This window comes from Sander vitreus, chromosome 7, assembly GCF_031162955.1.
Source record: "Sander vitreus isolate 19-12246 chromosome 7, sanVit1, whole genome shotgun sequence".
NCBI lineage: Eukaryota > Metazoa > Chordata > Actinopteri > Perciformes > Percidae > Sander > Sander vitreus.
In genome coordinates, this window is record NC_135861.1 from 18399068 (window position 1) to 18416872 (window position 17805).

The window sequence follows — 17805 nt, forward strand, 5'->3', positions numbered from 1 at the left end:
AGAGAGAGATAGAGACGGGCAGACAGAGAAAAAAAGAGTGAGAAACCAAGGACTAAATCTACAAAATGAGGGAGAGAGGAAGCAGAGTGAGGAGGAATGTTATCTGCAAAGACCTTTATCACAACTCTGTCTCCTGCCAACACCCCTGAGGGCATTGATCTGGTCTGCATGCCTTTTCTGCCACTGCGGATACTGCGCTCTTTGAGAGAAAGAAAGCTATAACTGAACAAAAAAATCAAAGTACAGGATTGTCGGCCGGCCTCCTCTTGTATCGATATGAATGATGGGGAAAATGATTATGAAGCAGCAGAGACCACGGCTAATGTGTAGCCTAGATAGCTGCAAACGCCTGTGTGGGCGACTTCATACATGGTCGGAAATTTACCAGATGGTGTGGCTTGCCAAACTTGCTGCCTCGCTCTTGAAGCTGGGAGTACATCAGAGAGTCAGTGAGAAAGAACACTTTATCCTGCCAAAATAAAATGTATTGGAAAACTGTGAGAAGATGATGTTTTATAATCACAGCCCTAGAAATAAATTTTTCTGCTTGATTTTGGTGGAGCTCGGTGGTATCACCAAGTTCTCTCCCAGTAATCAGAGAAAATGGGTTGCTCTGTGTTATGCAATTAAATAGTGGTTGGTTTAAAAAGAAGAATTAAGTAGGACTCAGCAAATCCTTCCAGACAAGTATTAACAGCTAAAACTTCCCTGGAAGTATGAACAGGGATTTTCCTCTAACAGCTTCTTACAGACCAACAATGTGATAACATTGGGATGTATACAGTAGTCTAAATATACACAATTTAAGATAGATAGATAGATAGATAGATAGATAGATAGATAGATACAAGGAAAGAAAGAAAGAAAGGGAAACATCACCAAAATCTTTCTTCACTTTAATATGAAGAAATCTAAAATGTTGTAAAATGTTATTGGTGTAATAATATTAAGTCTATTGTTTTTTATGATTTTTGCATGATGTCACTTTATAAATGATCATAGGAGTAATATTAAATAGCACAATACCTACTGTAGCCTGCTATAATAGCACAGAACTACTGTACTCAGGCCTCTCCCACTCATCCTCCTCCTTCTCTTTCCTCCATCCAAAAAGGGGAGAAAGGAGGCTGGCTTGTTAACTTTATGGGCTTGACCCCCTCCAACTCTCAGTCATTTCCTCGGTGTGGACTGAAACGAGCACACGCTGTGCCCTGACACGGTTCACAGTGGCGGAGGAGCTGTGGCTGGATGTCAGAGGACCACAGGGAAATACTGCAAAAATCCCTAAATGTGATGAAAAAATAGGACTTTAAAAAAAAATCTCCAGGATAATCTGCGCACAGAAAGAGAAACCTTTTTTGTTTTGGAATTTGGAATTAATATCTTATTTTTGTCCATAAGGTAGGGGTGATGTTTTTGTTGTGCTATTCAGTCTTGTAATTGGCAAGGTGCAACCTTTCCTTTTCTAGGCTGATTTTTACTTGACAAAATAATTCTATACAAAGAAATTACAAAGTTTTTGTGACATATAGAAACTGTTAAACTGTAGTTGTAGTGATATCGGTACAATTTGAATTCTAGTAGCTTTAAACTCCATTTCTACTTCTTGTTATATATTTTCACATTTGTTATACTTTGGTAAAATTTATGTCATCAACTTTTATATTTTCAGTTAAAGTTATCACATTGTTTACATAGTTTGCAACATGCAACCTATTAAATGTGTATCTTATTCATTTGTTTTTTCCCCTCTCACAATTATTATATTTAAATTATTATCCATATAATTATCTAACTACTTAATGTAACCTGTTGCATGGCCGACTGATGCTGTAATTTTTCAATCAGCTCTTTTTCCAGAGTTACACTAGATGGCGCAACAAGTCTCCAAAGACTGCTCACTGGGAGCAATCATTAGTAGATGAGATGATAATTAAGAAAAACTTTTCTTTCCACTCACTTTGTCCTCAAATCAACGCACCCTTAATCTCTCATCAGACTTTAAATGTAGCACAGAGCCTTTATAGGATCTTTCACGTCCATCCCTGCATCATCATCAAGGTAGAATAATTATAGTGAACCATGCCAATCAAGTCAACCCACTTCTGGTACACATCTGCACTACCCTAAAATTCAGCCTCTGTATATACACACAGCGTTCAGATTGAAATGTGTTGAGAGAACTGTGGCCTGAGAAACTTTATTTGGCAGGGAGTTTATCCCAGCTTACAGTGTTTTATTTTGTCACATAATATGATGCAAACAAACATAAAGTCCTTTACAGGAAGGAGCTTTTAACGTCTGTGGCCCCATTCTGTCTTGTGCTGATGACTTCATGTCCAGCAACGGTTAACTACCATGTATGAGCCATTTATACCAGTGTATTTAACTGAGTCACCTTACTATACAAAGACAGAGCAAACAGTGTCTGACTGTGGAGTTGATGGTCAGACAGTGAAAATTATGGTCTACATATGTCTGTTTCCTGACCTTTCAGCCTGCTTGCCAATTAGCCAGCCTGTGGGTTGACCACCCTACACCTGCTTGTCTGTCTGTTGGTTGATTCTCGCTGCCTGTCTGTCCGTTCACCTGTCCGTCTCATCATCATCATCATTTTGTCTAAATTCAAACTCACATCATCCCTGTAGCTTATTCCCATTGTTGAGTGTTCTTTTACCCTTATTGATCGGTTTTAGTGGTAAAATATTCCCTTACTCTTACAATTTCAAATTCAAGTCAGTTAATTTCAAGCTCAGGAAATGTCGTCTTTGCTTTGTTTTGACAATACAATTTGTTGATTGTTCCATTTTGTTTTTTGAAAAAAAATGTTTACAGTCTCTATTCATAGCCCACTTATAAATGGCACAAACTTTGAAATACTCCACATTCTTTAAATGAGACTCATCTGCCCATAGACGTGGATCTTCAGGTCATTTGTCCGATATGGCCCTTTTTTGTTCTTCTGCATTGCTCTGCTCTCTGTTCTGCTCTGGTTAGGCTTCGTCTCTGCAGCCTTAAGCAGCTTGCCACCACATCCAAGCTTGGCGGCATCAGAGACGCTGCCAAACAGTTTTTTTAGGGATAGCAGTCACCAAATTACAGTCGCTGGAGCAGTTAACTCCACCCGAACGCTTCTACTGGACCCGCCTAGCACTAACAGCCTGTGTGTCTAAAGAGTACATAAATTTAGAGTGTGTGTGTGTGTGTGTGTGTGTGTCACGTGTGGAGAGAAGGAGACATGGCATAAGAAAGTGAGTTCAGCCAAATGACCAGATTATTTTGGAGGTGGACTGTGATTCTGAGACCAAATTAAACAGATGGTTTACATATGCGTGCGTGCGTGCGTGCGTGCGTGCGTGTGTGTGTGTGGGGGGGCAGCTTACTTTCTTACATCCAAACATTTGTGTGAGTTTTACATTTGTGTTTTTTTAGGTGTCAGACTTTATTGCAGCTTGGATCCTGTTCGGAATAGCATTATGGGTTGGAGAAAAAAATACAAAACTCTCACTGAAAACAAACAACTATCCCATGGAGCGACTCCAAAACAAATTTAGATTTTATTCTCTGCAACACAATACTAAGCCATATCAGATATTTTGTGCTCAGTCAGCACTGTGATCCATTTGAGAAACCCTGTGATGTTAAACGGCAGTGAGTGTTGACGTGGCGGCTGCCAATACCAGCATTGTTGCGCCAGCTGGCACTTTTGGTGAGCTCTCTGCCCCACCTTAACTCTTCTCTGCCAATGCAGTCTAAGGAGCAGAGCTGATGTGCTCCTGAGTATAAATACACAGATATAATGAGCCAGCGTTTTGTGACTTTGTCAATATTGTAAGGCTTAATGGATTTTGGCATCTGTGGCTCATTGTGGTGCCAAAAGTTCAACATTTGCTACAGACACAGATAATAACAGCAGCTACATAACATGCAATAATAAAAGGGGTTTTGTGATGATTTCACAGCTATAAAACGTTCCCTGTGGAGAAAAGGTGGCAACAATTCATGTGAGTCAAAAGAGAGTGGGGGTTGTGTGTATGACTGGGTGGAAGGTAATAGTGATTGTCTTTCTCTCGACTGCGGTCATGGGAGACCAACCATTGTGTGTTGTATCTTGAGGTGATTGTTCTTGGCAGCACAAAGAGCATATAGCTTAAATATATGTGTGTTTAGCTTGACAAGGGCAAAGGCCGCCTTGTGGGAAGTCTAGTCACATCAAAGTAAATGCGGTGGATGTGAGGGCTGACAAGTACCCAGCACTTGATGGATAGTGCATGTAGGAAATGTAAAGCTAGTCTCAGAAGCCGGGTGTGGGAAACTCAAACAACTAATACCCTTGTGGGGCAGATTGTTTACCAGATGGTGCTTTCACTGACATCAGGGCGTTTTATTGTCAGTCTGCATCAATCCCTGAATCTGCCCTGTTGCTCTTGCACCACTAGAATTCATATCTTTATAGAAATGTCTGTCTTCTGTTGCCTGTTATGACAGCTTCAACCACCTTTAGAGGTCACATAAATTATTATATTTATTATGGAATTTATTATTATTAATTATTATTATTGTCTTATTCTGTGTGTGTGTGTGTGTGTGTGTGTGTGTGTGTGTGTGTGTCTGTCTGTCTCTGAAATAGCTGACACACCTTTGGCATAGGTGGGGAACTTCCTTCCGTTTCTTCTTTGCTTTATTGAAGTAAAATAATCATTGCTGCCGAGTAGAGAGAAGCCACCAGTATAGTGTAGTATGGACTGTGGCAAGAAAGCATGTGGACAACTGAACACTATACCCACATGTGATTGTTGAACATCTCATTTCAAAAGCATAGGCATTAACCTGCTGCCATAATAGCCTCCACTCTTCTGGGGAGGACTTTCATAAGATTTTCCTGGCATCAGGAATTTGCTCCCTTTAATAGCATTAGTGGGGCACTGATGTTAAGTGATAAGGCCTGGCTCGAAGTTGGCATTCCAATTTATGCCAGAGGTGTTTTTGTGTATTACAGTTTCTGTCAATTTAAACAATTTAAAAGACCGAGGTTAAACCCTGAGAAAAAAAAGTATGCACTTGCACTAATTTGTCTACATACTTTTGCCCATATAGTGCAGCAAAGACAGCACTGATTGCAAGTGTTGATTATAGACATCTCCCTGTTTCTTTTGCAGCTTCTCTCTCACATCCTTCTCGCCACCGCCGACACACAACTCCCACTCTTTCTTTCTGTCTGCCTCATAATTGTCATTCAACCCTTATTTTGTTCTTGTATAATCTCTCTTCTGCCCCCCACATTCACTCCACAGCACCTCAGAGACAAACACAGTGAGCGAGACAAGAATAGCCGAGCCATCCATCCATCCATTAAACCACTCTTGGCCTTTGGATGAGAGGAGAGCTGAGGCAATAAAAATTAAGATTGAAGCTCTTGGTTTGTTTTCGTCTCAGACCGGATGTTTGGTGGCTCACAGCTTAACTGGAAGCAGAGGAGAGGAATTTTTACTTACACACCATGGCCAGACAAAAGTGGTTATTACAGCCAGAGAGGCTGCATAAATTTGGGATGTAGTTTAGTCTTATCGTCATGTTGTGTTCATAGAAGCCTTAGTCAGTCATTCCTGGATGATGATGGACTATACTTGTTCCTGTCACCCTTTTATTTCTCACCCATTGTCCCCAACACCTCTGCTTGCAAATCTCCATCCACTTCCACATCTCGACAAAATATTGCACATTCCACAGATTAGAGCAAGGGTGCTACATTTTTAGATTTACAATACTAATTAATCCTCCCACAATGTTGCAAAGCTCAAGTTGCAGAAATCGTAGGTTTATAAATAAGTCTGGTGGCTTCTATATTTCAGCTCTTTTGTGTGTTGCGTGTCATTGTGTGATACTGACTATATATGCCCTCGTGTCCTTTTCGTTGCATTCTTCTGACCAAGCCAAGGCCAGTGGTGTTTTTTCTTCTGCAAAATGGTATAATTTGACTGCTATTTTTAATGCAGGGAGCAGACTGCAGGGGCCAGTTATTCATGCATTCAGGCCAGACCTACTTCATGCACAGGCTCTTTGTTTTACATATTTATATAATGTGCCTTAGTAATACTTTTTATTCCTTTGAATAGAGCAAAAACACTTTAAGCAACTTTAGACGCAATGGTCATGGACTGAAAATTGATTACTTTCATGATTCAGTATTTAAAAGATTATGAATAGTCAGTAAGTGTTGAAGGTGAATTGATAAGCATGTGTTGTTAATTCATCACCCACATGCTTTGATGCATACTCTGACCACATTCTTCTTTGTGGATTGTTTTTGTTCAGGCTCTACTTTTGTATTTTAAAGGATCAGTATGTGCTTACACAACTTTTTTTCTCCATGAAGTGTGGAATGAGAAGCATTTTCCCAACATAAAAAAGCCCTTGAGATCCCCCCTCACAAGCTTTATTATTGGAGTCTCTGCCTTTTAGGCCATTCAAAGTCTTGTGAAGAGTCAGAGCCCCCAGCCGGGCAGTAGGCAGAGCAAAGATCAAGCAAGCGTTTAAATTGTGTCAAATTAAGTAGAATAGGCTTGGGTCAAGATGCATGTTTTGATGCAGTACAAACTCCTAAACACATTATCCAAGATTTCACTTGAACCTTCACCTCCCCCGTTTCTCTTTCCCTTGCTCCTTCTCGTCATCCATCTCTTGATCCTGATAATGCTGTAATCCGCTCTCATCTTCCAAAGAAAACATGATTATTTTGCGACAGGATCGTTAACTTCACTGGAAAGATCTTTTGCACGCTAACCACTGGCATCAAGACTCCCCAGCCATCTGTAGGATTAAGGAGCTGGGGATCATAGAAGGTAATTAACACGACAAGGTTAGAGATTATAGGGTTTTAGGTCACCCCAGGGTCCAGTGTAGAACTGGGCTTTGATAGGATTAGCCTCAGGTTAAGAGTCACGATTTTCCGCTGTAAGGATTAATTGGCCTGGTAATAATTTGGTTTTCTAGGAACACAATCTTAGATTGAGTAGGAGGGAAGAGAGGGTGGCGGTATTAGTGGAGGTGGAGGTTAGGTCAGTGCATGCAGGATAAACCATGCAAACAAACAGACACATGCATGCTCACACGTCTGGTGACCTCACTCAGCTGTGTGTGTGTGTGTGTGTGTGTGTGTGTGTGTGTGCGTGTGTGCGTGCGTGCGTGTGTGCGTGTGCAGCTATGACATCATAGAGTCTGTGTTGCATGCACACAGACGCTCTTGCACATACACACCCAGTTTTCCCTCTAAATGAATGGCAGCTTTGTTTAACTGCTCTGTTGCAGGAATAAATTTTTCCACTGCTGAGGTGATGTCCTCGACAATATCCGATTGGTCAGAGCGAAGTGACCTACTCTCTTGGGAATGGACTCGGTGTGCAGGAAGCAGACAGTGACATTTTCTCGGTGGTTTAAGGGACTTTTATTCCCAGAGTCAACTCCTGGCGAGTTTCCCTGGGGGAATGAGTCTATTTCTCCTCTACAGCCTGCAGGTCCTGGTATTCCTGTTAGGTGTGGTATAAACAGTAGGGCTTTATAATTAAGGATAAGCAGACCATTTCATAATATTTTAATTTATGAACCCTGTCGCCCACATGTTCTCATTAAGTACAATATGCACAGCAGACTATACATGGCAGCATGATTATTTGCCCTCCTCGTGTGGAGGGCAAATGTGGACATCTGGATTAAACACAATGTTTTTTGCCCCCAGGGATGGGGCCCTAGGACAGTTGCCTGCATTGTCTGAGGGTTATCCAACCTTGCTCATGCACTTTTCCTTACATTTCAATGCCATGTGCATATTCCTGTCTACTCCCATGGATATAAATGGGGTGGACAAAATAATATAACAAATAATAATAAGTAACGGAATATAATCGAAGCCATCTAAAATGACAATAGAGTTAAAAGAACATTATAACCTTCATGAATTTAAGTTTTATGTTGGGCTGTTGTATCAGACTGCATTCATTTTACTTGCTGTACCTAAGGAACTGGCAACTAAAAGCTGTTTACATTAATGTACAATAAAACAGATTTTGCTCTCCTTCCTTCTTGTGTTTTCTCAGGTGTATAAGTGAAAGATGTTGCAACATTGGACCCTCCTGCTGTTGCTATGCGTGGCTCGGCTGCTCTCCACCTCCTCGGCCCTGCCCTTCGAGCAGAGAGGCTTCTGGGATTTTGCCATGGACAGCATGGACAGTGGCGGGATGATGACAATGATGAGGGATGAGGAAGAAGGCTCGGCTGTAGAGGAGATCCTCCCCCCCGTCACACCTGTGTGCCCCTTCGGCTGCCACTGTCATTTCAGGGTCGTCCAGTGTTCTGACCTCGGTCAGTAAGAGTGTGTGAGAGAGAAAAATGCATGTCTGTGATGCTTTGTCATCATTAAGTATGTGTGTGTGTGTGTGTGTGTGTGTGTGTGTTTGTGTGTATGGGCTTGTTTAACTATATTCGTGGGCTCCAAAAACCGGGAGTCCAGCATACTTGTGGGGTCCCACAGTAGCTTAAAGAGATGTTTGAGGGTTAAGACTTGGTTTTAGGATTAGGGATAGAATTAGGTTAGGGTAAGGGTTAAGGTTAGGCATTTAGTTGTGATGGTTAAGGTTAGGGTAAGGGGCTAGGGAATGCATTATGTCAATGACGGGTCCCCACAAAGATAGTGCCACAAACCTGTGTGTGTGTGTGTGTGTGTGTCAAGAGGTTCAGACAAAAAAAGCAGATAAGTTAAATGACAGAGTGAGTGAGTGAGCATGACCCGAGCTTTGCATGACTTAGCTCCGGGGAATAACAAACCGGAGAGGAATTTCTTCCTTGGGATAATGCTGGAGTATTTCATCAAGTAAAGGCATGTCTTTGGTGATAGATTTTGTGTTTCAGACTTTTTGCGTAGATGCAGATTGGGAGAGGACAGAGGAAAAAAACTGAGGCAAATGGAGGAAAGAAAAAAAGAGAGATGGAAAGGGATTAAGAGAGGGAGAGAGGAAGGTAAAGAAAAAGATGGAAGGGGACACTTCGGAGGAGATGAAAAGTTTAATATCTCATCACTGTCTTTAAGGAGCTGTTTCATGTTGTTTTTGGGACTTAGACGGGATGTTTAATGGTTACCCAAAAACAGGAGGGGATGATGGAGGGAAGAATGAGTTAGTTTAAAGAGATTTAAAGATGGAAGAAGATTGATAGAGACAAAGGTTGTGTTTATGTGTTAGGATAAGGATGAGGGTTATGGGTATTCATAGTTATGAGTTCCACCAGAATAATGGATACAAAAAACATTAAGCTCTGTCTTTTACCCACAAATATATCTACCTCAAAATATGATTTTTTTTTTTGTCTGCAACTTAATTTGAGTCATGTTTCCATTCAAGCATATGCTTCCTGCTTCTGGATATTATAAGTGCATGCTATGCTTCCTCTGTCTATTCTTACAGGACCAAATAAACTACATTCAGTCTTATTTACGGATATAAAGATTCCTCACATTATACTACTGGCTATATAACTCTAATAAGCTGTCTGTGTTTAGACATAATGGCTTTGTCGAATCATAATTTTACAAGCTCTATATATTTACTGTCCCTGGTCTCTCTGCTGCGGGTAAATGTGGAAGCGTATAATTTCCGGGATGTCGAATGCTTATTTAAAACAGTTGTATTTTAGCGGTGGCGTCTGTCTCCTCTCAATGTGCATCCCAGCATGATGTCAGGCATTTGTGTTGAAGGGTGCTGAGGTTTAAGAGGGTGCTAGTTTTGTCAGTTTGTGGTAAAGGCTTTGAGATGTGTAGCAGATACGGGTGATGCGCTGTGGTTTGGGGTTTAGAGGGTTAAAGGGATCCAGTTAATCAGGGTGTGGGTGAAAGTTTTTTTCAGGTTTGTTTATCTTGTCTGTTAGGTTTGATGCAGGCATACACATTTGAAGGTTTACAGTACAGCTGGCAGGATGCATCTGGAAAGCTGCAGGTGTTGGCTGGAAGGTAAATATTTCCACATGAATCCACCTGGTAACATTGAGCACCTTAAGAGACCTTTACAGCAGCTGTAACAACGTTATTACACTTGAGAAAACCATAGACTGAGTTTGGTTTATAATTAGTATACCTAGGATTAAAACTTGATTTTTCATCTACAACTTAAATGAATTTATCTTCGCTCTCTGATGGCAAAATCTTGCTTTAGTTTCTTGCATAAGGCTACACTTTAAAGTTCCAAGCCTCCTCAGCCACTGCACCAGATCTCTCAGCACTGCGTGGATGTGGTTTGGACAGAATGTCAGAGGGGCTGCTAAGGGTTTGATCCTGTGTGGTGACATGGAGGGTGTGGCACAGTACAGCCAAAGCCATATATCTAAACTTAACTCTAGATGGACAGCTCTGGGTAGAGTCCTGTGGGACAGATGTGGTTGGTGGCAAACTGGATCCCAGTGGGACAGCTGGCGTCCTCTCTCACCAGCGGGTCTGGTTGCATCATGGTCGTCGACCAGATGAGGTTGGCCCTGGTCAGAATTGGCTTACCGTGGCCTGTCTATGCCACTGACCACATCTGATACACTCATCCACATGTCTTCTGTGATGTGGTCTTGTTAATGATCACTGGTTGCTGTGTTTGTGCGTGTGCTGAGTCATTTTTCGAGAGAGATCTCTGAATGGAACAATGCAGGTGTATGTCTTTACGCTGTCTGCTTTTTGTAACCCATTCTTAGCCTCAATGAATTTATTGCTTGGTAAACAATATTCACAAGTAACCCTAACCAGAACAGCTCTTGGTGTTTATGTTTGCACATTTTCTCTACTTCTTCATCAGTTCTTAGGAGGTGTTTTCTGTCTCAAAGAAGCCAAAATGAAGACACTTCAGCTTCACTGCAGCTTCACCACTCACACATTAACACACACACAAAGCTTGTATTTTTCTGTTTCAATGTGTCAGGGTTGTGTCCGTCTCCATTTTATTTGATGTGTGATTTTGCTGACGGTATTTAAGTCACATCCTTTGTGACTTCTGTCAAATGGAAACCAGATGGAAAACATCTGGTGTCCCCATCTGGCATGTCTTCGTAAGTAACAACCAGTAATGTTAGTTATGTGCAGCTTTGACGTCTCTGTGTGATCTCCATGGCTGTGTCTATGTCCACCTCTCATTAAAATAATAGACGAGAAGGCCCAAAGTGCTCATTTGAGATTGTGTAGGAGTGTGATTGGGTTCATGTTTAGGCCTGATGGAGGTTTTTAAAACACACAGTGACTATTTATTTTCCAAGGTCTATGTCTGACTAAGATATCCTAAAAGCTTGTCCATTGAAAACAGGGTGTTCACCATGGAAGCATTTAATGGAGTATGATTCCCTTCTGTGTTTTGATTGGTCTTGTCTTCAGGTCTGACCGAGGTGCCAAAGAATATTCCTCTGGACACCAAGTTCTTGGACCTGCAGAACAACCGTATCACCGAGCTGAAAGAGAATGACTTCAAAGGCCTTACTAACTTATATGTAAGACACACGCACACACACGCACACATACACGCACACACACGCACACACACACACACACACACACACACACACACACACACACACACACACACACACACACACACACACACACACACACACACACACACACACAGTGGTACCACAGGTCTCATTCAGGTCAGTGTCCAACATGACAGCAGTAGGTCATAACCAGTCTCAGGCAGAATAGTAGTTCAACTATATGTCTCCATAGATGAAGGGAAGCATAACATCGGTATGATAAGACAGTGTTGCCTCAAGCACGCCTATCCCACCAAGGTCAGGGGAGGAAGTTACATACACATATGTAGCCCATAATTATCATGTGCCCCTTTAAATCTGATAGATCCGTTGCATGGGAGATGAATTGGTGAGCGGTACTAAAATGTAAAATTAGGATGTGTCTACAGCAGCCAACAAATTCGGGCATATGACTCTGACTAGGGTGCAGAGAGGCCTAGTTAGCTTTTTATATTAGCTATACTGTTAATGTGAGCCTAAGACTCTCATGCATTCATTCTTAGCCACTATAACTCGCATTTAACACATATATCACATTACTATCTCACCTGAATAAACATTAAACCACATTGATTGAATGTCATACAAGAAAATGTTTATTCCAGAATCAGGCAATTTAACCCTTTAAAATGTCCTTATGACCCAAAAGAAATCAAACAAAAATACACCTGGGGTTTTTACGTAATACTGAGTTTGTGGTACCACAACATTGGCTCGCTTGTTGGAGTTAATTTGAAAACCTTTAAGGAGAATAGTGTCTGTACTCACTGTTACTTGGTAACTCAAAAAAGCTGTTAGTAGTCAAACCCTCTGTCCAGGGGGAAGCTGTACGATGAAGAAACCTGTCCTAAGTCTCTGTTTGTGTGCAAAACTCAGGCTCTTGTGCCATGCAGCAGCAAGTCCTGAGCATCTCTACTGCAGCAACATAGGTGGCAGCATCCAACGTACACTATCCAGAAATTCACAAACACTAATGAGCTTAACTATAAATGTCCATATCATTACCGTTATCAATGTCCATACTCACTCAAAAACTTGGTGGAAAAGTAGGTTTCGGCACACATGCAGTCTCTTCTCCTAGCTCGTGAGGGTGATAGTTAACTAGCTAATTTATTAGCAACAGTCCACACGTGGCTATGACGCGTTATTATGGATCCCACACAACATTTAGGCAAGTCCCACTCTACGAAGCAGCCCGATTGGTTGGGGTTAGGCATTGACCTCAAGTAGTTAAGGTTAGGATGGCCGACACCTGGCTGCATCCAATACAGAAGAAAAGCACCTGAGATGTTCAAGGGCTACAGTACTTACAACAGAGGACATTTCAGCATCTTTCCAAACGATGTGTTTATCTATGCTTAGCAGAAGTTATTATATACCAGGGATAATTAAACCAGCCCATATGTTTTTGTTAACAGAAATACAGATCAAAGAACAATATATAAACAAATTTAGCAGAATGCTACACATACTTACACATAACACTCACTAACATTCATACACACAGAAACTACAGTAGTGACACACACATAGAAACCCTGGATAAGATGCGTGACCCAGACGCTCACAGATGAATCTGCTGCATGTGATCTGGGTTACTTACTATGTTACTTGTTACGTAGGTAAGAATAGTTCTTGTAAATGATCCAATAGCATCTTCACACATGCATAGATGAGCGAAGAAGGACCTTATTTGGTAATCTATAATATTGTATGTCCAGCATGAGTTTAAATACTCCTTCAGGAAGACAGGTACTTCAGAGTTGGGATGGCGGTACATGACACTACACTTTGGTTAAAAAGTACTGCTTAATCCTAAATCTCCTCAATTGAGATTTTATGAAATGCTGAACATTAGATCAGTGCTTCTCAAGGATGTGTTAACGTCTCAGCTCAGCTTGTATTGGCTTCGGTACTGTGAAATACCATTATGACCCTCTGTTTCCTCGAGGATTTAGAGGTTCATTTCCTTTCTTTTTCACCCTCCACCGCCCTTCGCTCTGAGAGCTTTAATTGTATCAAGTTTGAGCCTAAAGCCAAATGGGAGTATTCAAGCTCACATCCTTGCCTCTTTGAGCAGAAAAACTTTGCTCACTCCTGACCCGCATTCAAGAGTGCTCCCCAAGAGCAATATTAAGTCTGGCAGCGTAGGAAACTCCTGACATGACATTATACAATAGCATCTCTATTAAGGTTGGTTTGCCTCAGCCTACATCTGTCTACATCTTTCAGCCAGCACAGGTGGAGAGACTGTCTGCTGGATGATGGATTGATGCTGGATCTGACTTAATTCACTCAAACACATTTAGCCCTTGTGTATTCTTTATATTATTGTAGCTTTCTTACTTTTAATTGTCTGACTGTCTGCTAAAGTGGTTGTTTAATTTGGCCTCTCCATGGTTTTTAGGGTTTGTCTCTGAGGAATAACCTTATTTCCAAAGTCCACCCCAAAACATTCGTGCCTTTGAAGCACATGCAGAAGCTCTACTTCTCCAAGAATCTGCTGACTACTATCCCCAAGAACTTGCCGGCCTCTCTGGTTGAGATAAGGATCCACGAGAACCGCATCAAAAAGGTGGAAGCTGGAGCCTTCTCAGGACTGGGCAACATGAACTGCATAGGTCAGAAATGCTGATGACTTAAACACATCTAGGCACTACCCTGTGGTGCTCACCACTGCATTTGCCACTGTATGGAAGATTAAAGAGACTGTATTTTTTTCATGCCACAAATATTCCCTTCATCTTGCAGAAATGGGAGCAAACCCCATCCACAACAGTGGTTTTGAGCCTGGAGCCTTCAAGGGACTGAAACTGAATTATCTGCGTATATCAGAGTCCAAACTGACTGGGGTGCCCAAAGGTAACAACTCATCTGTGTAACTAAAATGTCAACATATATTCAATGGATTCATAATTAAAGGAATAGTTCAGGATTTTGGGAAATACTGTATGCTTATTCGGTTCTGGAAGGCAGATTTCTTTAATGGATTTTGTTTTAGGACAGAGCCAGGCAAGCTATTTCCCCCCATTTCCAGTCTTTATGCTAAGCTAGGCTAATCGTCTGTTAGTCGTAGCTTCATGTTTAGCTGACAGACGTAACATTGGAATCAATCTTCTCATCTTCTCTAAGAAAGCTACTAAGCACACAAAAAAGGAATGGACAGCTATAGGGCAAGATCAAATCTCACCCTAAAGTGGAGCCTTACATGTTATGTTATGGTGTCTTTCTTTCAGAACTACCAGATAGTCTCCATGAGCTTCATCTGGACCACAACCAGATCCAGGCTGTGGAACTGGAGGACCTGAAACGCTACAAAAACCTGTACAGGTATCTTTGACACTTCAACATCATACTCATTTTTAATCATGACTGTTTTTTTTTTTGGGGGGGGGGGGGGGGGTTTAACCCTGAGGGATTTACTTGCATATCTGTGAAGAATTATCCTGTGGTTTAAAAGGTTACATTGCAGTCAGCAGTGCCCCTCAGGGGTAATAATATGAACTACATTGATATGCCACAAAAAAGTGGCAGGATAAGTACTAACTAGTTTATGCTTGTGTGGACTTTTGCAACTCTCTCTCTTACTTCCTTTCTACACTGTTCTCTATTCTCAAATGTGATTTTTTATAGTCACAGGAGTATTGCCAGGCTGCTGTAGCCTTAATTCTCACCAGGCTTAATATCCCTTTCTTGCAGGGATACGTATCAGGGAATTTGCAGTTACTCCAGCAAACATTAGTAAAACAGGTCAGCTTAATGTACAATGCAGTGGCCTGCTTTCTGCCTATATCACATTTCTCCTCTTGTCTTACTTTTTCCAGGTTGGGCCTTAGCTTTAACCATATCCGTAACATCGAGAACGGCAGTTTGTCCTTCCTCCCCAGGCTGAGAGAGCTGCATCTGGACAACAACCGCCTCACTCGTGTCCCCAAAGGCCTCCCAGAAATGAAATACCTACAGGTGAGTCTAGCATGCATACATTTTATTTTCCATCTGAGATTAAATGTTTAACATGATGCTCTACTCACCCTCGACTTCGCCACACTTGCTTTCCAGGTGGTGTACCTCCATTCCAACAACATTGACCAGGTGGGCACGGATGACTTCTGCCCTCGAGGATTTGGGATGAAGAGGACATTCTATAATGGCATCAGCTTGTTTTCTAACCCTGTCAACTACTGGGAGGTGCAGCCTGCAACGTTCCGCTGTGTCAGCGACCGGCTGGCCATTCAGTTTGGCAACTACAAAAAGTAAAGAGAGGAGGATACAGAGAGATGGAGAGAGTGAGGGGAAGGTGATGGCGGAGGAGCAGATAATTTAAATAATGAAAAAAACTTGAGAGATGGAGGAAAGGGAGTTTGTATTTGAGATTATTATCTTTATTATTGTTTTTGTAGAGAGGATAAGTTATGGAGAGGATGGGCAATAAACTGATGAAATAGAAAGAGAAGTGAAGTTTTCCCCAAGCCTAAATCGATGAAAAATGAAAACTTGTGAAGCATTTTTCATTCCATATTTTTTACACAATAGTGCTTATTGTGAAAGAAGTCTTTTTTTATTAATATTTTGGTTAAGATTACAAGTAAAATATAGAAAAGCAATACATTATAGATTTTTTATATATACATAAAAAGGGGTTCTGTATGACTTTCTGTGTGAGCTGATTTGGGAGATAAACAACAAATAGACAACGCATTGTCTCTGTTTCACTGGTTTGAAGTCATTTGGCCTCAACTCTGTGATTATATTGGTATACTAACTAACTAATCACAGATGTTGGGCTGTTCTCCACCATTTACAAAGACAAAAACAACTACACAAAATGTAGAAACTATTATTCACCTTTACCAGTTCAAAAAATGTTTTTGTATATATCACATGGATGTTGACTGATTAAAAGGGCAATAAGTACATTTTAAAATTCCCCTCATCAGTGCTAAACATCTTTTCTCATTGATCCGAGGTAACTGAACCACCAGCCTAGCCTGCCTGTGTAACGTGTCTATTATGTGCCTTTACTAAATATCATGCTCTCTGTATAATACTAATGCAGTATTCCTTGAGGGGACACTAGTGGTAGTGTTTTTTTTTTGTCCCATTTAGAGAAAACACACATCCGCTTTGCTTTGAGACAATGAAGGCAGTGTGTTCACATAGTGCTACGAACAATAGTAGTGTTGATGCATTGTTTTGCACAGTTTTTTTTCTGTTATGCTTTATCTGCTTCAGGGTTATTGGAGAGTTAGACGGTTTACATTGGTAGACCTATGTGGAACTACTTTAGCCATTTGTATTCTGTCTTGTCTCTGTACTATAATCTGACAAGCTACTGCTGCATGTGAATAAAGACATTTTAGCCTGCTGCATAAAGCCAGAGAACAACTGATGCCCCTGGGTTGGATGCTGTGTGTAAGAAATAAAAAATAGATATCAAACGTGGAAAACATTTGATAAATGAATCGCACACATGCACAACATGGTCACATTACATGGTCACATTACATGGTCACATTACATGCATTATTTGACAATAACTGATTATTTGGACATTCATGGGATTCAATCCTAAGGTGTATGAGAGAGAGAGTTGACCCAGCACTGTGGAGATATAATAATGATATTTTAATACTGTGGACAATGAAATTCAAATATAATATTGACTTAAAGTCATGAATGTGTCTTCAATTTAAATCCATATCTAAATTCCTATATGAGCATTTCATCTGATATAGGAAAAGGAAAATAAAGTCAAAATAGTCATTCAGAGTCAATATGACAGAGTACTGAAGCTGTCTTCAACCGTGAGTCTTTTTTCATCGATGAAAAGAATGAAAATGTAGTGTTTAATTAGATTTTTGTGTGTGTCACAATTGTTTTTAGCATTCGCCAGAAGTTCCACAATTGTTTGTCACATTCGTCCTGTAATGTGAGCTTCAATCCCACATTTTCATGCTCTTCCCCAGAGGTCTTCTGTTTTCTGTCTGTCTTCTGCTTTCGCACTAGACTATCTTCATCACTGATGAACACACAGAAAAAAAGTGTAGCAGGGTGAATGAGGAATTAGCATAAAAAAGTAAAAAAGATTCCCACTGCATTTTAACCATGTCTGCAACATGTTCACTCCTGATGACATAAACGTAAACATGCAGACTAAGATAATGTAGAGTGATATTGTAATAAGTCAAACTGCATAGGCCATTATCATAATTCTGATGAACATTATGATTAAACTGATGCTCTATGTTATTAACTCCA

The 17805-nt window shown here is 40.9% G+C and overlaps 1 protein-coding gene across 2 annotated transcripts; it reads left to right on the forward strand.

Moving 5' to 3' along the window:
- Nucleotides 1–1155: 1155 nt before the first annotated feature.
- Nucleotides 1156–16994, forward strand: bgnb (biglycan b). Of its 2 annotated transcripts, XM_078255109.1 has the most exons (9): nucleotides 1156–1401; nucleotides 7309–7533; nucleotides 8094–8358; nucleotides 11393–11505; nucleotides 13955–14168; nucleotides 14299–14409; nucleotides 14784–14877; nucleotides 15372–15510; nucleotides 15607–16994. In XM_078255109.1, exons 3-9 carry the CDS (start codon nucleotides 8109–8111, stop codon nucleotides 15802–15804), a joined length of 1119 nt encoding a protein of 372 aa, XP_078111235.1. In that variant the 5' UTR covers nucleotides 1156–1401; nucleotides 7309–7533; nucleotides 8094–8108; the 3' UTR covers nucleotides 15805–16994. The 2 variants fall into 2 exon arrangements, with proteins under 2 accessions (XP_078111235.1, XP_078111234.1); XM_078255108.1 differs by lacking the exon at nucleotides 7309–7533 and having other exon boundaries at nucleotides 1157–1401.
- The last annotated feature ends 811 nt before the right edge of the window (nucleotides 16995–17805 follow it).